We start from the raw sequence: 19253 nt of genomic DNA on the forward strand, positions 1-19253 counted from the left end.
ATATGGGGCATACCAGTACACTTGTGTGAATCACCATCAACAAAGCCTGCTCTACTTTTGTTTACTTGTAGGCTTCATATTCAGCCTGATTCTAAAAAGTCATTCAATACCTGGACTTGGATTTATAATTAGAAAATTATATCTCATTGGAAACCAACATGGTCAGGTGGAACATTATTAGGGTCTCGCTCTGAGAATTGGGTGCCCTATAGTCATCAGTTTGTCCACCGATTGGTCTGTCCTTCTTCCATCCAGTTGTCAGTTTTCTTTTAGACAATCACAATGAAGGAAATTGGATTCAAAATGGCTGCTCAGTGGCCATATTGGACTTTGAACATGTGCAGAAAACTAGTAACTGAAGTTGACTGAGAGTGGTCATTGTCAGGGTCATTGGTTCAAAGGTTCTCTGATTAACATTATCTTACCACATTATGAAACAATTTTCCTTCATTTTACAACTGTTGCTTGGAATCAAACACATTTTAAACATTTTAAGTCACATACTGTATATTTATTTGTACATTGGTGCCATGTCTGGTTGTGTTCAGTACCCCATCAGCAGCTAACGCTATATAAGGCCTAAAGAAGGGCTGGTGATAAATTTGACCATCCTATGTCTCCAGTGTGAGAACAGAAACTACACCACTTTGAGAACAGTACATCACACCAGTGTGAGAACAGTACATTACACTAATGTGAGAACAGCACATCATGCCAGTGTGAGAACAGTACATTACACTAGTGTGAGAACAGTACATCACACTAGTGTGAGAACAGTACATCACGCAGTGTGAGAACAGTACATTACACCAGTGTGAGAACAGTACATCACACAGTGTGAGAACAGTACATCACACTTGTGTGAGAACAATACATCACACTAGTGTGAGAGAGAACAGTACATCACGCTAGTGTGAGAACAGTACATCACACTAATGGAGAACAGTACATCACACTTGTGTGTGAGAACAGTACATCACACAAGTGTGAGAACAGTATATCATACAGTGTGAGAACAGTACATCACAATTGTGAGAACAGTACATCTCACTCGTGTGGGAGAAACAGTACATCACGCAGTGTGAGAACAGTACATCATGCAGTATGAGAACAGTACATCATGCAGTGTGAAAACAGTACATCACACTTGTGTGATAACAGTACATCACACTTGTGTGATAACAGTACATCACATGTGTATGAGAACAGTACATCACACAGTGTGAGACAGAACAGTACATCATGCAGTATGAGAATAGTATCATGCAGTGTGAGAACAGTACATCACGCAGTGTGAGAACAGTACATCATGCAGTGTGAGAACAGTATACATTCATGCAGTGTGAGAACAGTACATCACACAGTGTGAGAACAGTACATCATGCAGTGTGTGAGAACAGTACATCACGCAGTGTGAGAACAGTACATCATGCAGTGTGAGAACAGTACATCATGCAGTGTGAGAACAGTACATCACACTTGTGTGATAACAGTACATCACATGTGTATGAGAACAGTACATCACACACGTGTGAGAACGTTCAGCGTGTGAGAACAGTACATCATGCAGTATGAGAACAGTACATCATTGAACAGTAGTGTCAGTGTGAGAACAGTACATCACGCAGTGTGAGAACAGTACATCATGCAGTGTGAGAACAGTACATCATGCAGTGTGAGAACAGTACATCACACTTGTGTGATAACAGTACATCACACTTGTGTGATAACAGTACATCACATGTGTATGAGAACAGTACATCACACAGTGTGAGAACAGTACATAGAACTGATGTTTCCTGTTGTGGACATGTTGCAGATGCAGCAGTTATCAGATTATTGAACAGCGATTCCAACAAACAGGACCTAGCTGGTGTGTTTCACTGTACATGGCAGGTTGTTGACAATTGGACCAGTTATAACATGCAGTAACCATGCGGGTACTTATATTGTACATAGATGATTGGCTGCTGTATTGTTGTATAACTCTGATGTACTGATATTGTACTTAGGTGGCTGTATTGTTGTATAACTTAGATGTCAGAGAGATGAGACAAACCAAGCTAGATCATCCTAAAATATATAAAAGCTTTTAGTATTGTAAAGGCACTATGTACTGGCTTTTGTTAGAGTACATTAGTGATGGGGTTCACTGAGGCATGTAGTGTAATGAAGCATGACATGAATATACGTGTCGGATAATAAGAATCTATTTGTAGATTAGATGGATCTTACAACAATGAACATTTCAGGCCAGTTTATGTAGGGGAGGTAACTTTTACAACAAAAAATATATCTATGATTAGATGTTAAGGGTATGCAATGTGGTATATCAGAATTACTTATTATTTCTCTTTTTTATCTTTTCAGTTCTAAATCTTCAACAATATGTATGAAAATCAACCAAAATCATCGCTATAGCAACAGTTTTGGAAGTTGCCATCCTACCCTCCAAGGTGGAGAAGTCCGTGGGATTCAAGGACTTTGGCATTGCTAAAGCTCTGGCCACTATCCTAAAACTCATGCAGACAGTGGTCATGGAAACTGGGTATGGGCCAATGGTGGGCCCCCCAACCAGCGGTCTACAATCTGGGGAGCCGGACATTTTAGATAATGGCAAACACGACCCCAAAATCGGCTCACAGGAGTCGTTCACAGAATTTCTGGCCAGAAGTGTACCACAGAGTAATGGGCCTGTGCTACACAGACGGGCAGACAGACACTTCAGTAAACGAATGCGACGACGATTAGTGTATAAAAACGGAGAAGTTAATATTACACAGACTAATATCAGAAAAAGACGAAGACGTTTTCTGGCCGATATCTTTACAACGTTAGTAGATATAAAATGGAGGTATAATCTTTTATTATTTGCAATGGCTTTTATTCTGAGTTGGCTTATATTCGCAGTAATATGGTGGTTGATATGCTTTTCACACGGTGACCTTGACCCTGACAACATGGATAGTGATAAATGGGTACCATGTGTCAGGGAAATGCGCTCATTTACGTCAGCGCTTTTGTTTTCGATAGAGACACAACATACCATTGGATACGGTTCTCGCCACACGACAGAGGAGTGTCCCGAGGCGATCACGGTGATGATGATTCAATCGTGTTTTGGTGTGATCTGTCAAGCTATGATGACGGGTATTGTTTTTGCTAAACTCTCACGGCCTAAAAAGAGAGCAGAAACTCTCATGTTCAGTAAAAATGCATGTATCTGTAAACAGGATGGAGAGATGTGTTTGTTATTCCGCGTTGGTGACATGCGTAAATCTCATATTGTTGAGGCACATGTGCGTGCAGTTGTGATAAAAAAGAAAATCACAAAAGAGGGTGAAATACTACCCTTGTATCAGTATGATGTGGACTTAGGATACGAGGATGGACAAGACCGCCTGTTTCTGGTCTGGCCGGTCATCATAGTCCACAAAATTGATGAGGACAGTCCATTCTGGGAGATGTCTCCAGACGATCTCCATCGTGAGCAGTTTGAACTCATCATCATCCTCGAAGGTATAGTGGAGTCTACCGGAATGACAACACAAGCCCGCAGTTCTTACCTCCCTGGTGAGATTCTCTGGGGCCATAGATTTGAACGTCTTGTTACATTCCGCAAGGAAAACGGCCAATATCAGATAGACTTCTCTCGATTCCACAACACAATGGCAGTGGAAACACCACAGTGTAGTGCAAAGGAGCTGGCCGATATGGGTGACACTGTGCAGGAAAATACGTATATAGAGGACGATGAGAATACGTCATTAGGGTCAACCAAACCAGACAGATATCCAAGTCCTTACGTCATCAAGCGACATGGTGTCGCTCAAACAGACTTTGATGATGACGATCTAGATTCACAAGACAGTTCCATACCGAGTCGAATTGCAGCTGAAGAATCAGAAACGCTCTTATGACAGTAGGCCCAACACATAGTAACAAGGTAGGTTTAAATAGTATCCTCTCTTATGACAGTAGGCCCAACACATAGTAACAAGGTAGGTTTAAATAGTATCCTCTCTTATGACAGTAGGCCCAACACAATAAGGTAGGTTTAAATAGTATCCTCTCTTATGACAGTAGGCCCAACACATAGTAACAAGATAGGTTTAAATAGTATCCTCTCTTATGACAGTAGGCCCAACACAATAAGGTAGGTTTAAATAGTATCCTCTCTTATGACAGTAGGCCCAACACAATAAGGTAGGTTTAAATAGTATCCTCTCTTATGACAGTAGGCACAACACAATAAGGTAGGTTTAAATAGTATCCTCTCTTACGACAGTAGGCCCAACACAATAAGGTAAGTTTAATAGTATCCTCTTTTATGACAGTAGGTCCAACACAATAAGGTAGGTTTAAATAGTATCCTCTCTTATGACAGTAGGCCCAACACATAGTAACAAGGTAGATTTAAATAGTATCCTCTCTTATGACAGTAGGCCCAACACAATAAGGTAAGTTTAATAGTATCCTCTTTTATGACAGTAGGTCCAACACAATAAGGTAGGTTTAAATAGTATCCTCTGTTATGACAGTAGGCCCAACACAATAAAGTAGGTTAAATAGTATCCTCTCTTATGACAGTAGGCCCAACACAATAAGGTAGGTTTAAATAGTATCCTCTCTTATTACAGTAGGCAAAACACATAGTAACAAGGTAGGTTTAAATAGTATCCTCTCTTATGACGGTTGGCCTAACACAATAAAGTAGGTTTAAATAGTATCCTCTCTTATGACAGTAGGCCCAACACAATAAAGTAGGTTTAAATAGTATCCTCTCTTATGACAGTAGGCCCAACACAATAAGGTAGGTTTAAATAGTATCCTCTCTTATGACAGTAGGCCCAACACAATAAGGTAGGTTTAGATAGTATCCTCTCTTATGATAGTAGGCTCAACACAATAGGGTAGGTTAAATAGTATCCTCTCTTATGACAGTAGGTCCAACACAATAAGGTAGGTTTAAATAGTATCCTCTCTTATGACGGTTGGCCTAACACAATAAGGTAGGTTTAAATAGTATCCTCTCTTATGACAGTTGGCCCAACACAATAAAGTAGGTTTAAATAGTATCCTCTCTTATGACAGTAGGCCCAACACAATAAGGTAGGTTTAAATAGTATCCTCTCTTATGACAGTAGGCCCAACACATAGTAACAAGATAGGTTTAAATAGTATCCTACTCTTATGACAGTAGGCCCAACACAAAGTAACAAGATAGGTTTAAATAGTATCCTCTCTTATGACAGTAGGCCCAACACAATAAGGTAGGTTTAAATAGTATCCTCTCTTATGACAGTAGTGTCCCAACACAATAAAGTAGGTTTAAATAGTATCCTCTCTTATGACAGTAGGCCCAACATAATAAAGAAGGTTTAAATAGTATCCTCTCATATGACAGTAGGCCCAACACAATAAGGTAGGTTTAAATAGTATCCTCTCTTATGACAGTAGGCCCCACATAATAAGGTAGGTTTAGATAGTATCCTCTCTTATGACAGTAGGCCCAACACAATAAGGTATGTTAAATAGTATCCTCTCTTATGACAGTAGGTCCAACACAATAAGGTAGGTTTAAATAGTATCCTCTCTTATGACAGTAGGCCCAACACAATAAGGTAGGTTTAGATAGTATCCTCTCTTATGATAGTAGGCTCAACACAATAGGGTAGGTTAAATAGTATCCTCTCTTATGACAGTAGGTCCAACACAATAAGGTAGGTTTAAATAGTATCCTCTCTTATGACGGTTGGCCTAACACAATAAGGTAGGTTTAAATAGTATCCTCTCTTATGACAGTTGGCCCAACACAATAAAGTAGGTTTAAATAGTATCCTCTCTTATGACAGTAGGCCCAACACAATAAGGTAGGTTTAAATAGTATCCTCTCTTATGACAGTAGGCCCAACACATAGTAACAAGATAGGTTTAAATAGTATCCTCTCTTATGACAGTAGGCCCAACACAAAGTAACAAGATAGGTTTAAATAGTATCCTCTCTTATGACAGTAGGCCCAACACAATAAGGTAGGTTTAAATAGTATCCTCTCTTATGACAGTGTGTCCAACACAATAAAGTAGGTTTAAATAGTATCCTCTCTTATGACAGTAGGCCCAACATAATAAAGAAGGTTTAAATAGTATCCTCTCATATGACAGTAGGCCCAACACAATAAGGTAGGTTTAAATAGTATCCTCTCTTATGACAGTAGGCCCCACATAATAAGGTAGGTTTAGATAGTATCCTCTCTTATGACAGTAGGCCCAACACAATAAGGTATGTTAAATAGTATCCTCTCTTATGACAGTAGGTCCAACACAATAAGGTAGGTTTAAATAGTATCCTCTCTTATGACGGTTGGCCTAACACAATAAGGTAGGTTTAAATAGTATCCTCTCTTATGACAGTAGGCCCAACACAATAAAGTAGGTTTAAATAGTATCCTCTTTTATGACAGTAGGCCCAACACAATATGGTAGGTTTAAATAGTATCCTCTCTTATGACAGTAGGCAAAACACAATAAGGTAGGTTAAATAGTATCCTCGTTTATGACAGTAGCCCAAAACAATAAGGTAAGTTTAATAGTATCCTCTTTTATGACAGTAGGTCCAACACAATAAGGTAGGTTTAAATAGTATCCTCTCTTATGACAGTAGGCCCAACACAATAAAGTAGGTTTAAATAGTATCCTCTCTTATGACAGTAGGCCCAACACAATAAGGTAGGTTTAAATAGTATCCTCTCTTATGACAGTAGGCCCCACATAATAAGGTAGGTTTAGATAGTATCCTCTCTTATGACAGTAGGCCCAACACAATAAGGTATGTTAAATAGTATCCTCTCTTATGACAGTAGGTCCAACACAATAAGGTAGGTTTAAATAGTATCCTCTCTTATGACGGTTGGCCTAACACAATAAGGTAGGTTTAAATAGTATCCTCTCTTATGACAGTAGGCCCAACACAATAAAGTAGGTTAAATAGTATCCTCTTTTATGACAGTAGGCCCAACACAATATGGTAGGTTTAAATAGTATCCTCTCTTATGACAGTAGGCCAAACACATAGTAAACAAGGTAGGTTTAAATAGTATCCTCTCTTATGACAGTAGGCCCAACACAATAAGGTAAGTTTAATAGTATCCTCTTTTATGACAGTAGGTCCAACACAATAAGGTAGGTTTAAATAGTATCCTCTGTTATGGCAGTAGGCCCAACACAATAAAGTAGGTTAAATAGTATCCTCTCTTATGACAGTAGGCCCAACACAATAAGGTAGGTTTAAATAGTATCCTCTCTTATTACAGTAGGCAAAACACATAGTAACAAGGTAGGTTTAAATAGTATCCTCTCTTATGACGGTTGGCCTAACACAATAAAGTAGGTTTAAATAGTATCCTCTCTTATGACAGTAGGCCCAACACAATAAAGTAGGTTTAAATAGTATCCTCTTTTATGACAGTAGGCCCAAAACAATAAAGTAGGTTTAAATAGTATCCTCTCTTATGACAGTAGGCCCAACACAATAAGGTAGGTTTAAATAGTATCCTCTCTTATGACAGTAGGCCCAACACAATAAGGTAGGTTTAGATAGTATCCTCTCTTATGATAGTAGGCTCAACACAATAGGGTAGGTTAAATAGTATCCTCTCTTATGACAGTAGGTCCAACACAATAAGGTAGGTTTAAATAGTATCCTCTCTTATGACGGTTGGCCTAACACAATAAGGTAGGTTTAAATAGTATCCTCTCTTATGACAGTTGGCCCAACACAATAAAGTAGGTTTAAATAGTATCCTCTTTTATAAAAGTAGCCCAACACAATAAGGTAGGTTTAAATAGTATCCTCTCTTATGACAGTAGGCCCAACACAATAAGGTAGGTTTAAATAGTATCCTCTCTTATGACAGTAGGCAAAACACAATAAGGTAGGTTAAATAGTATCCTCTTTTATGACAGTAGCCCAACACAATAAGGTAAGTTTAATAGTATCCTCTTTTATGACAGTAGGTCCAACACAATAAGGTAGGGTTTAAATAGTATCCTCTGTTATGACAGTAGGCCCAACACAATAAAGTAGGTTAAATAGTATCCTCTCTTATGACAGTAGGCCCAACACAATAAGGTAGGTTTAAATAGTATCCTCTCTTATTACAGTAGGCCAAACACATAGTAACAAGGTAGGTTTAAATAGTATCCTCTCTTATGACAGTAGGCCCAACACATAGTAACAAGGTAGATTTAAATAGTATCCTCTCTTATGACAGTAGGCCCAACACAATAAGGTAAGTTTAATAGTATCCTCTTTTATGACAGTAGGTCCAACACAATAAGGTAGGTTTAAATAGTATCCTCTCTTATGACAGTAGGCAAAACACAATAAGGTAGGTTTTTTAAATAGTATCCTCGTTTATGACAGTAGCCCAACACAATAAGGTAAGTTTAATAGTATCCTCTTTTATAACAGTAGGTCCAACATAATAAGGTAGGTTTAAATAGTATCCTCTGTTATGACAGTAGGCCCAACACAATAAAGTAGGTTTAAATAGTATCCTCTCTTATGACAGTAGGCCCAACACAATAAGGTAGGTTTAAATAGTATCCTCTCTTATGACAGTAGGCCAAACACATAGTAACAAGGTAGGTTTAAATAGTATCCTCTTTTATGACAGTAGGCCCAACACAATAAGGTAGGTTTAAATAGTATCCTCTCTTATGACAGTAGGCCAAACACATAGTAACAAGGTAGGTTTAAAATAGTATCCTCTCTTATGACAGTAGGCCAAACACATAGTAACAAGATAGGTTTAAATAGTATCCTCTCTTATGACAGTAGGCCCAACACAATAAGGTAGGTTTAAATAGTATCCTCTCTTATGACAGTAGCCCAACACATAGTAACAAGGTAGATTTGAATAGTATCCTCTCTTATGACAGTAGGCCCAACACAATAAGGTAAGTTTAATAGTATCCTCTTTTATGACAGTAGGTCCAACACAATAAGGTAGGTTTAAATAGTATCCTCTGTTATGACAGTAGGCCCAACACAATAAAGTAGGTTAAATAGTATCCTCTCTTATGATAGTAGGCCCAACACAATAAGGTAGGTTTAAATAGTATCCTCTCTTATTACAGTAGGCAAAACACATAGTAACAAGGAATGTTTAAATAGTATCCTCTCTTATGACGGTTGGCCTAACCCAATAAAGTAGGTTTAAATAGTATCCTCTCTTATATGACAGTAGCCCAACACAATAAAGTAGGTTTAAATAGTATCCTCTTTTATGACAGTAGGCCCAAAACAATAAAGTAGGTTTAAATAGTACCCTCTCTTATGACAGTAGGCCCAACACAATAAGGTAGGTTTAAATAGTATCCTCTCTTATGACAGTAGGCCCCAACACAATAAGGTAGGTTTAGATAGTATCCTCTCTTATGATAGTAGGCTCAACACAATAGGGTAGGTTAAATAGTATCCTCTCTTATGACAGTAGGGTCCAACACAATAAGGTAGGTTTAAATAGTATCCTCTCTTATGACGGTTGGCCTAACACAATAAGGTAGGTTTAAATAGTATCCTCTCTTATGACAGTTGGCCCAACACAATAAAGTAGGTTTAAATAGTATCCTCTTTTATAAAAGTAGGCCCCAACACAATAAGGTAGGTTTAAATAGTATCCTCTGTTATGACAGTAGGCCCAACACATAGTAACAAGATAGGTTTAAATAGTATCCTCTCTTTTGACAGTAGGCACAACACAATAAGGTAGGTTTAAATAGTATCCTCTCTTATGACAGTAGGCCCAACACATAGTAACAAAGTAGATTTAAATAGTATCCTCTCTTATGACAGTAGGCCCAACACAATAAGGTAAGTTTAATAGTATCCTCTTTTATGTCAGTAGGTCCAACACAATAAGGTAGGTTTTAAATAGTATCCTCTGTTATGACAGTAGGCCCAACACAATAAAGTAGGTTAAATAGTATCCTCTCTTATGACAGTAGGTCCAACACAATAAGGTAGTTTTAAATAGTATCCTCTCTTATTACAGTAGGCCAAACACATAGTAACAAGGTAGGTTTAAATAGTATCCCTCTCTTATGACAGTAGGCCCAACACAATAAAGTAGGTTAAATAGTATCCTCTCTTATGACAGTAGGCCCAACACAATAAAGTAGGTTTAAATAGTATTCTCTCTTATGACAGTAGGCCCAACACAATAAGGTAGGTTTAAATAGTATCCTCTCTTATGACAGTCGGCCCAACACAATAAGGTAGGTTTAAATAGTATCCTCTCATATGGACAGTAGGCCCAACACAATAAGGTAGGTTAAATAGTATCCTCTCTTATGACAGTAGGCCAAAACAATAAAGTAGGTTTAAATAGTATCCTCTCTTATGACAGTAGGCCCAACACATAGTAACAAGATAGGTTTAAATAGTATCCTCTCTTATGACAGTAGGCCCAACACAAAGTAACAAGATAGGTTTAAATAGTATCCTCTCTTATGACAGTGTGTTCAACACAATAAAGTAGGTTTAAATAGTATCCTCTCTTATGACAGTAGGCCCAACACAATAAGGTAGGTTTAGATAGTATCCTCTCTTATGATAGTAGGCTCAACACAATAGGGTAGGTTAAATAGTATCCTCTCTTATGACAGTAGGTCCAACACAATAAGGTAGGTTTAAATAGTATCCTCTCTTATGACGGTTGGCCTAACACAATAAGGTAGGTTTAAATAGTATCCTCTTTTATGACAGTTGGCCCAAACACAATAAAGTAGGTTTAAATAGTATCCTCTGTTATGACAGTAGGCCCAACACAATAAGGTAGGTTTAAATAGTATCCTCTCTTATGACAGTAGGCAAAACACAATAAGGTAGGTTAAATAGTATCCTCTTTTATGACAGTAGCCCAACACAATAAGGTAAGTTTAATAGTATCCTCTTTTATGACAGTAGGTCCAACACAATAAGGTAGGTTTAAATAGTATCCTCTGTTATGACAGTAGGCCCAACACAATAAAGTAGGTTAAATAGTATCCTCTCTTATGACAGTAGGCCCAACGCAATAAGGTAGGTTTAAATAGTATCCTCTCTTATTACAGTAGGCCAAACACATAGTAACAAGGTAGGTTTAAATAGTATCCTCTCTTATGACAGTAGGCCCAACACATAGTAACAAGGTAGATTTAAATAGTATCCTCTCTTATGACAGTAGGCCCCAACACAATAAGGTAAGTTTAATAGTATCCTCTTTTATGACAGTAGGTCCAACACAATAAGGTAGGTTTAAATAGTATCCTCTCTTATGACAGTAGGCAAAACACAATAAGGTAGGTTAAATAGTATCCTCGTTTATGACAGTAGCCCAACACAATAAGGTAAGTTTAATAGTATCCTCTTTTATAACAGTAGGTCCAACATAATAAGGTAGGTTTAAATAGTATCCTCTGTTATGACAGTAGGCCCAACACAATAAAGTAGGTTTAAATAGTATCCTCTCTTATGACAGTAGGCCCAACACAATAAGGTAGGTTTAAATAGTATCCTCTCGTATGACAGTAGGCCAAACACATAGTAACAAGGTAGGTTTAAATAGTATCCTCTTTTATGACAGTAGGCCCAACACAATAAGGTAGGTTTAAATAGTATCCTCTCTTATGACAGTAGGCCAAACACATAGTAACAAGGTAGGTTTAAATAGTATCCTCTCTTATGACAGTAGGCCAAACACATAGTAACAAGGTAGGTTTAAATAGTATCCTCTCTTATGACAGTAGGCCAAACACATAGTAAACAAGGTAGGTTTAAATAGTATCCTCTTTTATGACAGTAGGCCCAACACAATAAGGTAGGTTTAAATAGTATCCTCTCTTATGACAGTAGGCCAAACACATAGTAACAAGGGAGGTTTAAATAGTATCCTCTCTTATGACAGTAGGCCCAACACAATAAGGTAGGTTTAAATAGTATCCTCTCTTATGACAGTAGGCCCAACACAATAAGGTAGGTTTAAATAGTATCCTCTCGTATGACAGTAGGCCAAACACATAGTAACAAGGTAGGTTTAAATAGTATCCTCTTTTATGACAGTAGGCCCCAACACAATAAGGTAGGTTTTAAATAGTATCCTCTCTTATGACAGTAGGCCAAACACATAGTAACAAGGTAGGTTTAAATAGTATCCTCTCTTATGACAGTAGGCCAAACACATAGTAACAAGGTAGGTTTAAATAGTATCCTCTCTTATGACAGTAGGCCAAACACATAGTAACAAGGTAGGTTTAAATAGTATCCTCTTTTATGACAGTAGGCCCAACACAATAAGGTAGGTTTAAATAGTATCCTCTCTTATGACAGTAGGCCAAACACATAGTAACAAGGTAGGTTTAAATAGTATCCTCTCTTATGACAGTAGGCCCAACACAATAAGGTAGGTTTAAATAGTATCCTCTCTTATGACAGTAGGCCCAACACAATAAGGTAGGTTTAAATAATATCCTCTCTTATGACAGTAGGCCCAACACATAGTAACAAGGTAGATTTAAATAGTATCCTCTCTTATGACAGTAGGCCCAACACAATAAGGTAAGTTTAATAGTATCCTCTTTTATGACAGTAGGTCCAACACAATAAGGTAGGTTTAAATAGTATCCTCTGTTATGACAGTAGGCCCAACACAATAAAGTAGGTTAAATAGTATCCTCTCTTATGACAGTAGGCCCAACACAATAAGGTAGGTTTAAATAGTATCCTCTCTTATTACAGTAGGCAAAACACATAGTAACAAGGTAGGTTTAAATAGTATCCTCTCTTATGACGGTTGGACTAACACAATAAAGTAGGTTTAAATAGTATCCTCTCTTATGACAGTAGGCCCAACACAATAAGGTAGGTTTAGATAGTATCCTCTCTTATGATAGTAGGCTCAACACAATAGGGTAGGTTAAATAGTATCCTCTCTTATGACAGTAGGTCCAACACAATAAGGTAGGTTTAAATAGTATCCTCTCTTATGACAGTTGGCCCAACACAATAAAGTAGGTTTAAATAGTATCCTCTCTTATGACAGTAGGCCCAACACAATAAAGTAGGTTTAAATAGTATCCTCTCTTATGACAGTAGGCCCAACACAATAAGGTAGGTTTAAATAGTATCCTCTCTTATGACAGTAGGCCCAACACAATAAGGTAGGTTTAGATAGTATCCTCTCTTATGATAGTAGGCTCAACACAATAGGGTAGGTTAAATAGTATCCTCTCTTATGACAGTAGGCCCAACACAATAAGGTAGGTTTAAATAGTATCCTCTCTTATGACAGTCGGCCCAACACAATAAGGTAGGTTTAAATAGTATCCTCTCATATGACAGTAGGCCCAACACAATAAGGTAGGTTAAATAGTATCCTCTCTTATGACAGTAGGCCCAAAACAATAAAGTAGGTTTAAATAGTATCCTCTCTTATGACAGTAGGCCCAACACATAGTAACAAGATAGGTTTAAATAGTATCCTCTCTTATGACAGTAGGCCCAACACAAAGTAACAAGATAGGTTTAAATAGTATCCTCTCTTATGACAGTGTGTTCAACACAATAAAGTAGGTTTAAATAGTATCCTCTCTTATGACAGTAGGCCCAACACAATAAGGTAGGTTTAGATAGTATCCTCTCTTATGATAGTAGGCTCAACACAATAGGGTAGGTTAAATAGTATCCTCTCTTATGACAGTAGGCCAAACACATAGTAACAAGGTAGGTTTAAATAGTATCCTCTCTTATGACAGTAGGCCCAACACAATAAAGTAGGTTTAAATAGTATCCTCTCTTATGACAGTAGGCCCAACACATAGTAACAAGATAGGTTTAAATAGTATCCTCTCTTATGACAGTAGGCCCAACACAAAGTAACAAGATAGGTTTAAATAGTATCCTCTCTTATGACAGTGTGTTCAACACAATAAAGTAGGTTTAAATAGTATCCTCTCTTATGACAGTAGGCCCAACACAATAAGGTAGGTTTAGATAGTATCCTCTCTTATGATAGTAGGCTCAACACAATAGGGTAGGTTAAATAGTATCCTCTCTTATGACAGTAGGTCCAACACAATAAGGTAGGTTTAAATAGTATCCTCTCTTATGACGGTTGGCCTAACACAATAAGGTAGGTTTAAATAGTATCCTCTCTTATGACAGTTGGCCCAACACAATAAAGTAGGTTTAAATAGTATCCTCTTTTATGACAGTAGGCCCAACACAATAAGGTAGGTTTAAATAGTATCCTCTCTTATGACAGTAGGCAAAACACAATAAGGTAGGTTAAATAGTATCCTCTTTTATGACAGTAGCCCAACACAATAAGGTAAGTTTAATAGTATCCTCTTTTATGACAGTAGGTCCAACACAATAAGGTAGGTTTAAATAGTATCCTCTGTTATGACAGTAGGCCCAACACAATAAAGTAGGTTAAATAGTATCCTCTCTTATGACAGTAGGCCCAACACAATAAGGTAGGTTTAAATAGTATCCTCTCTTATGACAGTAGGCCAAACACATAGTAACAAGGTAGGTTTAAATAGTATCCTCTCTTATGACAGTAGGCCCAACACATAGTAACAAGGTAGATTTAAATAGTATCCTCTCTTATGACAGTAGGCCCAACACAATAAGGTAAGTTTAATAGTATCCTCTTTTATGACAGTAGGTCCAACACAATAAGGTAGGTTTAAATAGTATCCTCTCTTATGACAGTAGGCAAAACACAATAAGGTAGGTTAAATAGTATCCTCGTTTATGACAGTAGCCCAACACAATAAGGTAAGTTTAATAGTATCCTCTTTTATAACAGTAGGTCCAACATAATAAGGTAGGTTTAAATAGTATCCTCTGTTATGACAGTAGGCCCAACACAATAAAGTAGGTTTAAATAGTATCCTCTCTTATGACAGTAGGCCCAACACAATAAGGTAGGTTTAAATAGTATCCTCTCTTATGACAGTAGGCCAAACACATAGTAACAAGGTAGGTTTAAATAGTATCCTCTTTTATGACAGTAGGCCCAACACAATAAGGTAGGTTTAAATAGTATCCTCTCTTATGACAGTAGGCCAAACACATAGTAACAAGGTAGGTTTAAATAGTATCCTCTCTTATGACAGTAGGCCAAACACATAGTAACAAGGTAGGTTTAAATAGTATCCTCTCTTATGACAGTAGGCCAAACACATAGTAACAAGGTAGGTTTAAATAGTATCCTCTTTTATGACAGTAGGCCCAACACAATAAGGTAGGTTTAAATAGTATCCTCTCTTATGACAGTAGGCCAAACACATAGTAACAAGGTAGGTTTAAATAGTATCCTCTCTTATGACAGTAGGCCCAACACAATAAGGTAGGTTTAAATAGTATCCTCTCTTATGACAGTAGGCCCAACACAATAAGGTAGGTTTAAATAGTATCCTCTCTTATGACAGTAGGCCAAACACATAGTAACAAGGTAGGTTTAAATAGTATCCTCTTTTATGACAGTAGGCCCAACACAATAAGGTAGGTTTAAATAGTATCCTCTCTTATGACAGTAGGCCAAACACATAGTAACAAGGTAGGTTTAAATAGTATCCTCTCTTATGACAGTAGGCCAAACACATAGTAACAAGGTAGGTTTAAATAGTATCCTCTCTTATGACAGTAGGCCAAACACATAGTAACAAGGTAGGTTTAAATAGTATCCTCTTTTATGACAGTAGGCCCAACACAATAAGGTAGGTTTAAATAGTATCCTCTCTTATGACAGTAGGCCAAACACATAGTAACAAGGTAGGTTTAAATAGTATCCTCTCTTATGACAGTAGGCCCAACACAATAAGGTAGGTTTAAATAGTATCCTCTCTTATGACAGTAGGCCCAACACAATAAGGTAGGTTTAAATAGTATCCTCTCTTATGACAGTAGGCCCAACACATAGTAACAAGGTAGATTTAAATAGTATCCTCTCTTATGACAGTAGGCCCAACACAATAAGGTAAGTTTAATAGTATCCTCTTTTATGACAGTAGGTCCAACACAATAAGGTAGGTTTAAATAGTATCCTCTGTTATGACAGTAGGCCCAACACAATAAAGTAGGTTAAATAGTATCCTCTCTTATGACAGTAGGCCCAACACAATAAGGTAGGTTTAAATAGTATCCTCTCTTATTACAGTAGGCAAAACACATAGTAACAAGGTAGGTTTAAATAGTATCCTCTCTTATGACAGTTGGCCCAACACAATAAAGTAGGTTTAAATAGTATCCTCTCTTATGACAGTAGGCCCAACACAATAAGGTAGGTTTAAATAGTATCCTCTCTTATGACAGTAGGCCCAACACAATAGGGTAGGTTTAAATAGTATCCTCTCTTATGACAGTAGGCCCAACACAATAAGGTAGGTTTAAATAGTATCCTCTCTTATGACGGTTGGCCCAACACAATAAGGTAGGTTTAAATAGTATCCTCTCTTATGACAGTAGGCCCAACACAATAAAGTAGGTTTAAATAGTATCCTCTCTTATGACAGTAGGCCCAACACATAGTAACAAGATAGGTTTAAATAGTATCCTCTCTTATGACAGTAGGCCCAACACAAAGTAACAAGATAGGTTTAAATAGTATCCTCTCTTATGACAGTGTGTTCAACACAATAAAGTAGGTTTAAATAGTATCCTCTCTTATGACAGTGGGTCCAACACAATAAAGTAGGTTTAAGTAGTATCCTCTCTTATGACAGTGTGTCCAACACAATAAAGTAGGTTTAAATAGTATCCTCTCTTATGACAGTGGGCACAACACAATAAAGTAGGTTTAATTAGTATCCTCTCTTATGACAGTGGGCACAACACAATAAGGTAGGTTTAAATAGTATCCTCTCTTATGACAGTAGGCCCAACACAAAGTAACAAGATAGGTTTAAATAGTATCCTCTCTTATGACAGTGGGTCCAACACAATAAAGTAGGTTTAAATAGTATCCTCTCTTATGACAGTAGGTCCAACACATAGTAACAAGTAGGTTTAAATAGTATCCTCTCTTATGACAGTAGGCCCAACACAATAAGGTAGGTTTAAATAGTATCCTCTCTTATGACAGTAGGTCCAACACAATAAGGTAGGTTTAAATAGTATCCTCTCTTATGACAGTAGGCCCAACACAATAAAGTAGGTTTAAATAGTATCCTCTCTTATGACAGTAGGCCCAACACAATAAGGTAGGTTTAAATAGTATCCTCTCTTATGACAGTGGGCACAACACAATAAGGTAGGTTTAAATAGTATCCTCTCTTATGACAGTGGGCACAACACAATAAAGTAGGTTTAATTAGTATCCTCTCTTATGACAGTAGGCCCAACACATAGTAACAAGATAGGTTTAAATAGTATCCTCTCTTATGACAGTAGGCCCAACACAAAGTAACAAGATAGGTTTAAATAGTATCCTCTCTTATGACAGTGTGTTCAACACAATAAAGTAGGTTTAAATAGTATCCTCTCTTATGACAGTAGGCACAACACAAAGTAACAAGATAGGTTTAAATAGTATCCTCTCTTATGACAGTGGGTCCAACACAATAAAGTAGGTTTAAATAGTATCCTCTCTTATGACAGTGTGTCCAACACAATAAAGTAGGTTTAAATAGTATCCTCTCTTATGACAGTAGGTCCAACACAATAAGGTAGGTTTAAATAGTATCCTCTCTTATGACAGTAGGCCCAACACAATAAGGTATGTTTAAATAGTATCCTCTCTTATGACAGTGGGCACAACACAATAAAGTAGGTTTAATTAGTATCCTCTCTTATGACAGTGGGCACAACACAATAAGGTAGGTTTAAATAGTACCCTCTCTTATGACAGTAGGCCCAACACAATAAGGTAGGTTAAATAGTATCCTCGCTTATGACACTGGGCACAACACAATAAGGTACGTAGATTTAAAAAGAAAACAGAAAAGAAACAATGATCCTGTATTTAGAACAATGCTAGGCATTACAATAACCAAGTGAGCGATACAGGCCCCCTGGGCCTCTTGTTACTTGTTGTGCTTTGTATACAGAATTAAAGAAGTATGGTTACTTTCTACCTGCACGACCTATGTCGCACACTGCTCTTGCCCGAGCTAAAAATACACTACAGGTAAAATGCCACGTGATGTATTATGGGTCTTCCTTGTCCAAGATACAATGTCACTAGTAGTTTACTTCATTGTTCACATAATAGACTGCAAATATATTCCTAATAGTACATGTTATGGCTGTGAACATTAAATTGTATTATTTATAATGATTAATCCATAATGACTCTTTCCCTACATGTATACAATTTATACGAGGTAAAAAATGTTTTGTTTATTTATAAGATTTTTTTATTTTTTTATCATTTTTATTTTTTATTTTATTCATTTTGATATAACATTAATTCAAAATATCTATTTAATATGACAAAGTAAAAGGATTTCTGTTGCTTCTCAGAATAAAAATAGTGGTTAGACCTGATAGTGTGCTACACAGACTTAATACTTCTATTCGTTCTGACATTAATTCATCTGCAGTCTGGGTGATATTGAATTAAAATATTTTATCAATCATGTTTTTTCATTTTACGACATAGGAGGAATAGGACTAAAGTTCTATTTTACTACACAGAATTAAAAGAGCCATAGTAAAAGTTGGTCCTCTAATGCGCTCTATGTAAAACTTGGATTTTAATACAGGAAAACAACCACTAAAAGTCATAAATCGCATGATGATGCAACTTTGTCATCATTTAATGAATTATCAACTACAATTAACGAACTACTTTTTCCAAGATAAGATCATTTATATATCAGATGTGAGTCTCTGATATTTTGATATTTATCTTTTTATTTTGAAAACGGTCACCTTTAGTGCGAAATGGGTCGATATGTGCATACTTCTTTGTGTGGTTCTCTCTGGAGTCTATCTGTAACCTATAGTGATGAACTAGCTAGCACATGGAGTCAATTACCGTGTTGACCTGGTAGGCTGGACATCAGATAGCCACTGGTCAGCTGTCTGTATTTAGGTGTTGATGGATACAAGAACAGATGGGGAATCTACTGTGATATATGTAGTCTGACAACTGTACATCAGGTTAAGTAGAGTTCACTCCCTTTATTTGTCACACAATTTAACATGAGTTATCTCCCCTAAATGTATTTCAATATACCATGAATTATGTTTGCTCAAA

General features: G+C 37.1%; 1 protein-coding gene across 5 annotated transcripts in view; it reads left to right on the forward strand.

Annotated features, from left to right (window-relative positions):
• The window catches only part of LOC138322602 (G protein-activated inward rectifier potassium channel 3-like), a 121746-nt gene that overhangs the window by 80397 nt on the left and 22096 nt on the right, over nucleotides 1-19253 (forward strand). For 3 of the 5 annotated variants that reach the window (XM_069266573.1, XM_069266571.1, XM_069266570.1), the window contains exon 2: nucleotides 2371-3946. In XM_069266573.1, the coding sequence (XP_069122674.1) occupies nucleotides 2523-3920 (1398 nt within the window). In that variant the 5' untranslated portion in view covers nucleotides 2371-2522 and the 3' untranslated portion in view covers nucleotides 3921-3946. Of the gene's footprint in view, nucleotides 1-1819; nucleotides 1941-2370; nucleotides 3947-15946; nucleotides 15982-19253 lie in introns of those variants that run through there. The other 2 variants (XM_069266572.1, XR_011208441.1) reach the window with 2 other exon arrangements.

Source organism: Argopecten irradians, chromosome 5 (assembly GCF_041381155.1).
Source record: "Argopecten irradians isolate NY chromosome 5, Ai_NY, whole genome shotgun sequence".
NCBI classification, from domain to species: domain Eukaryota; kingdom Metazoa; phylum Mollusca; class Bivalvia; order Pectinida; family Pectinidae; genus Argopecten; species Argopecten irradians.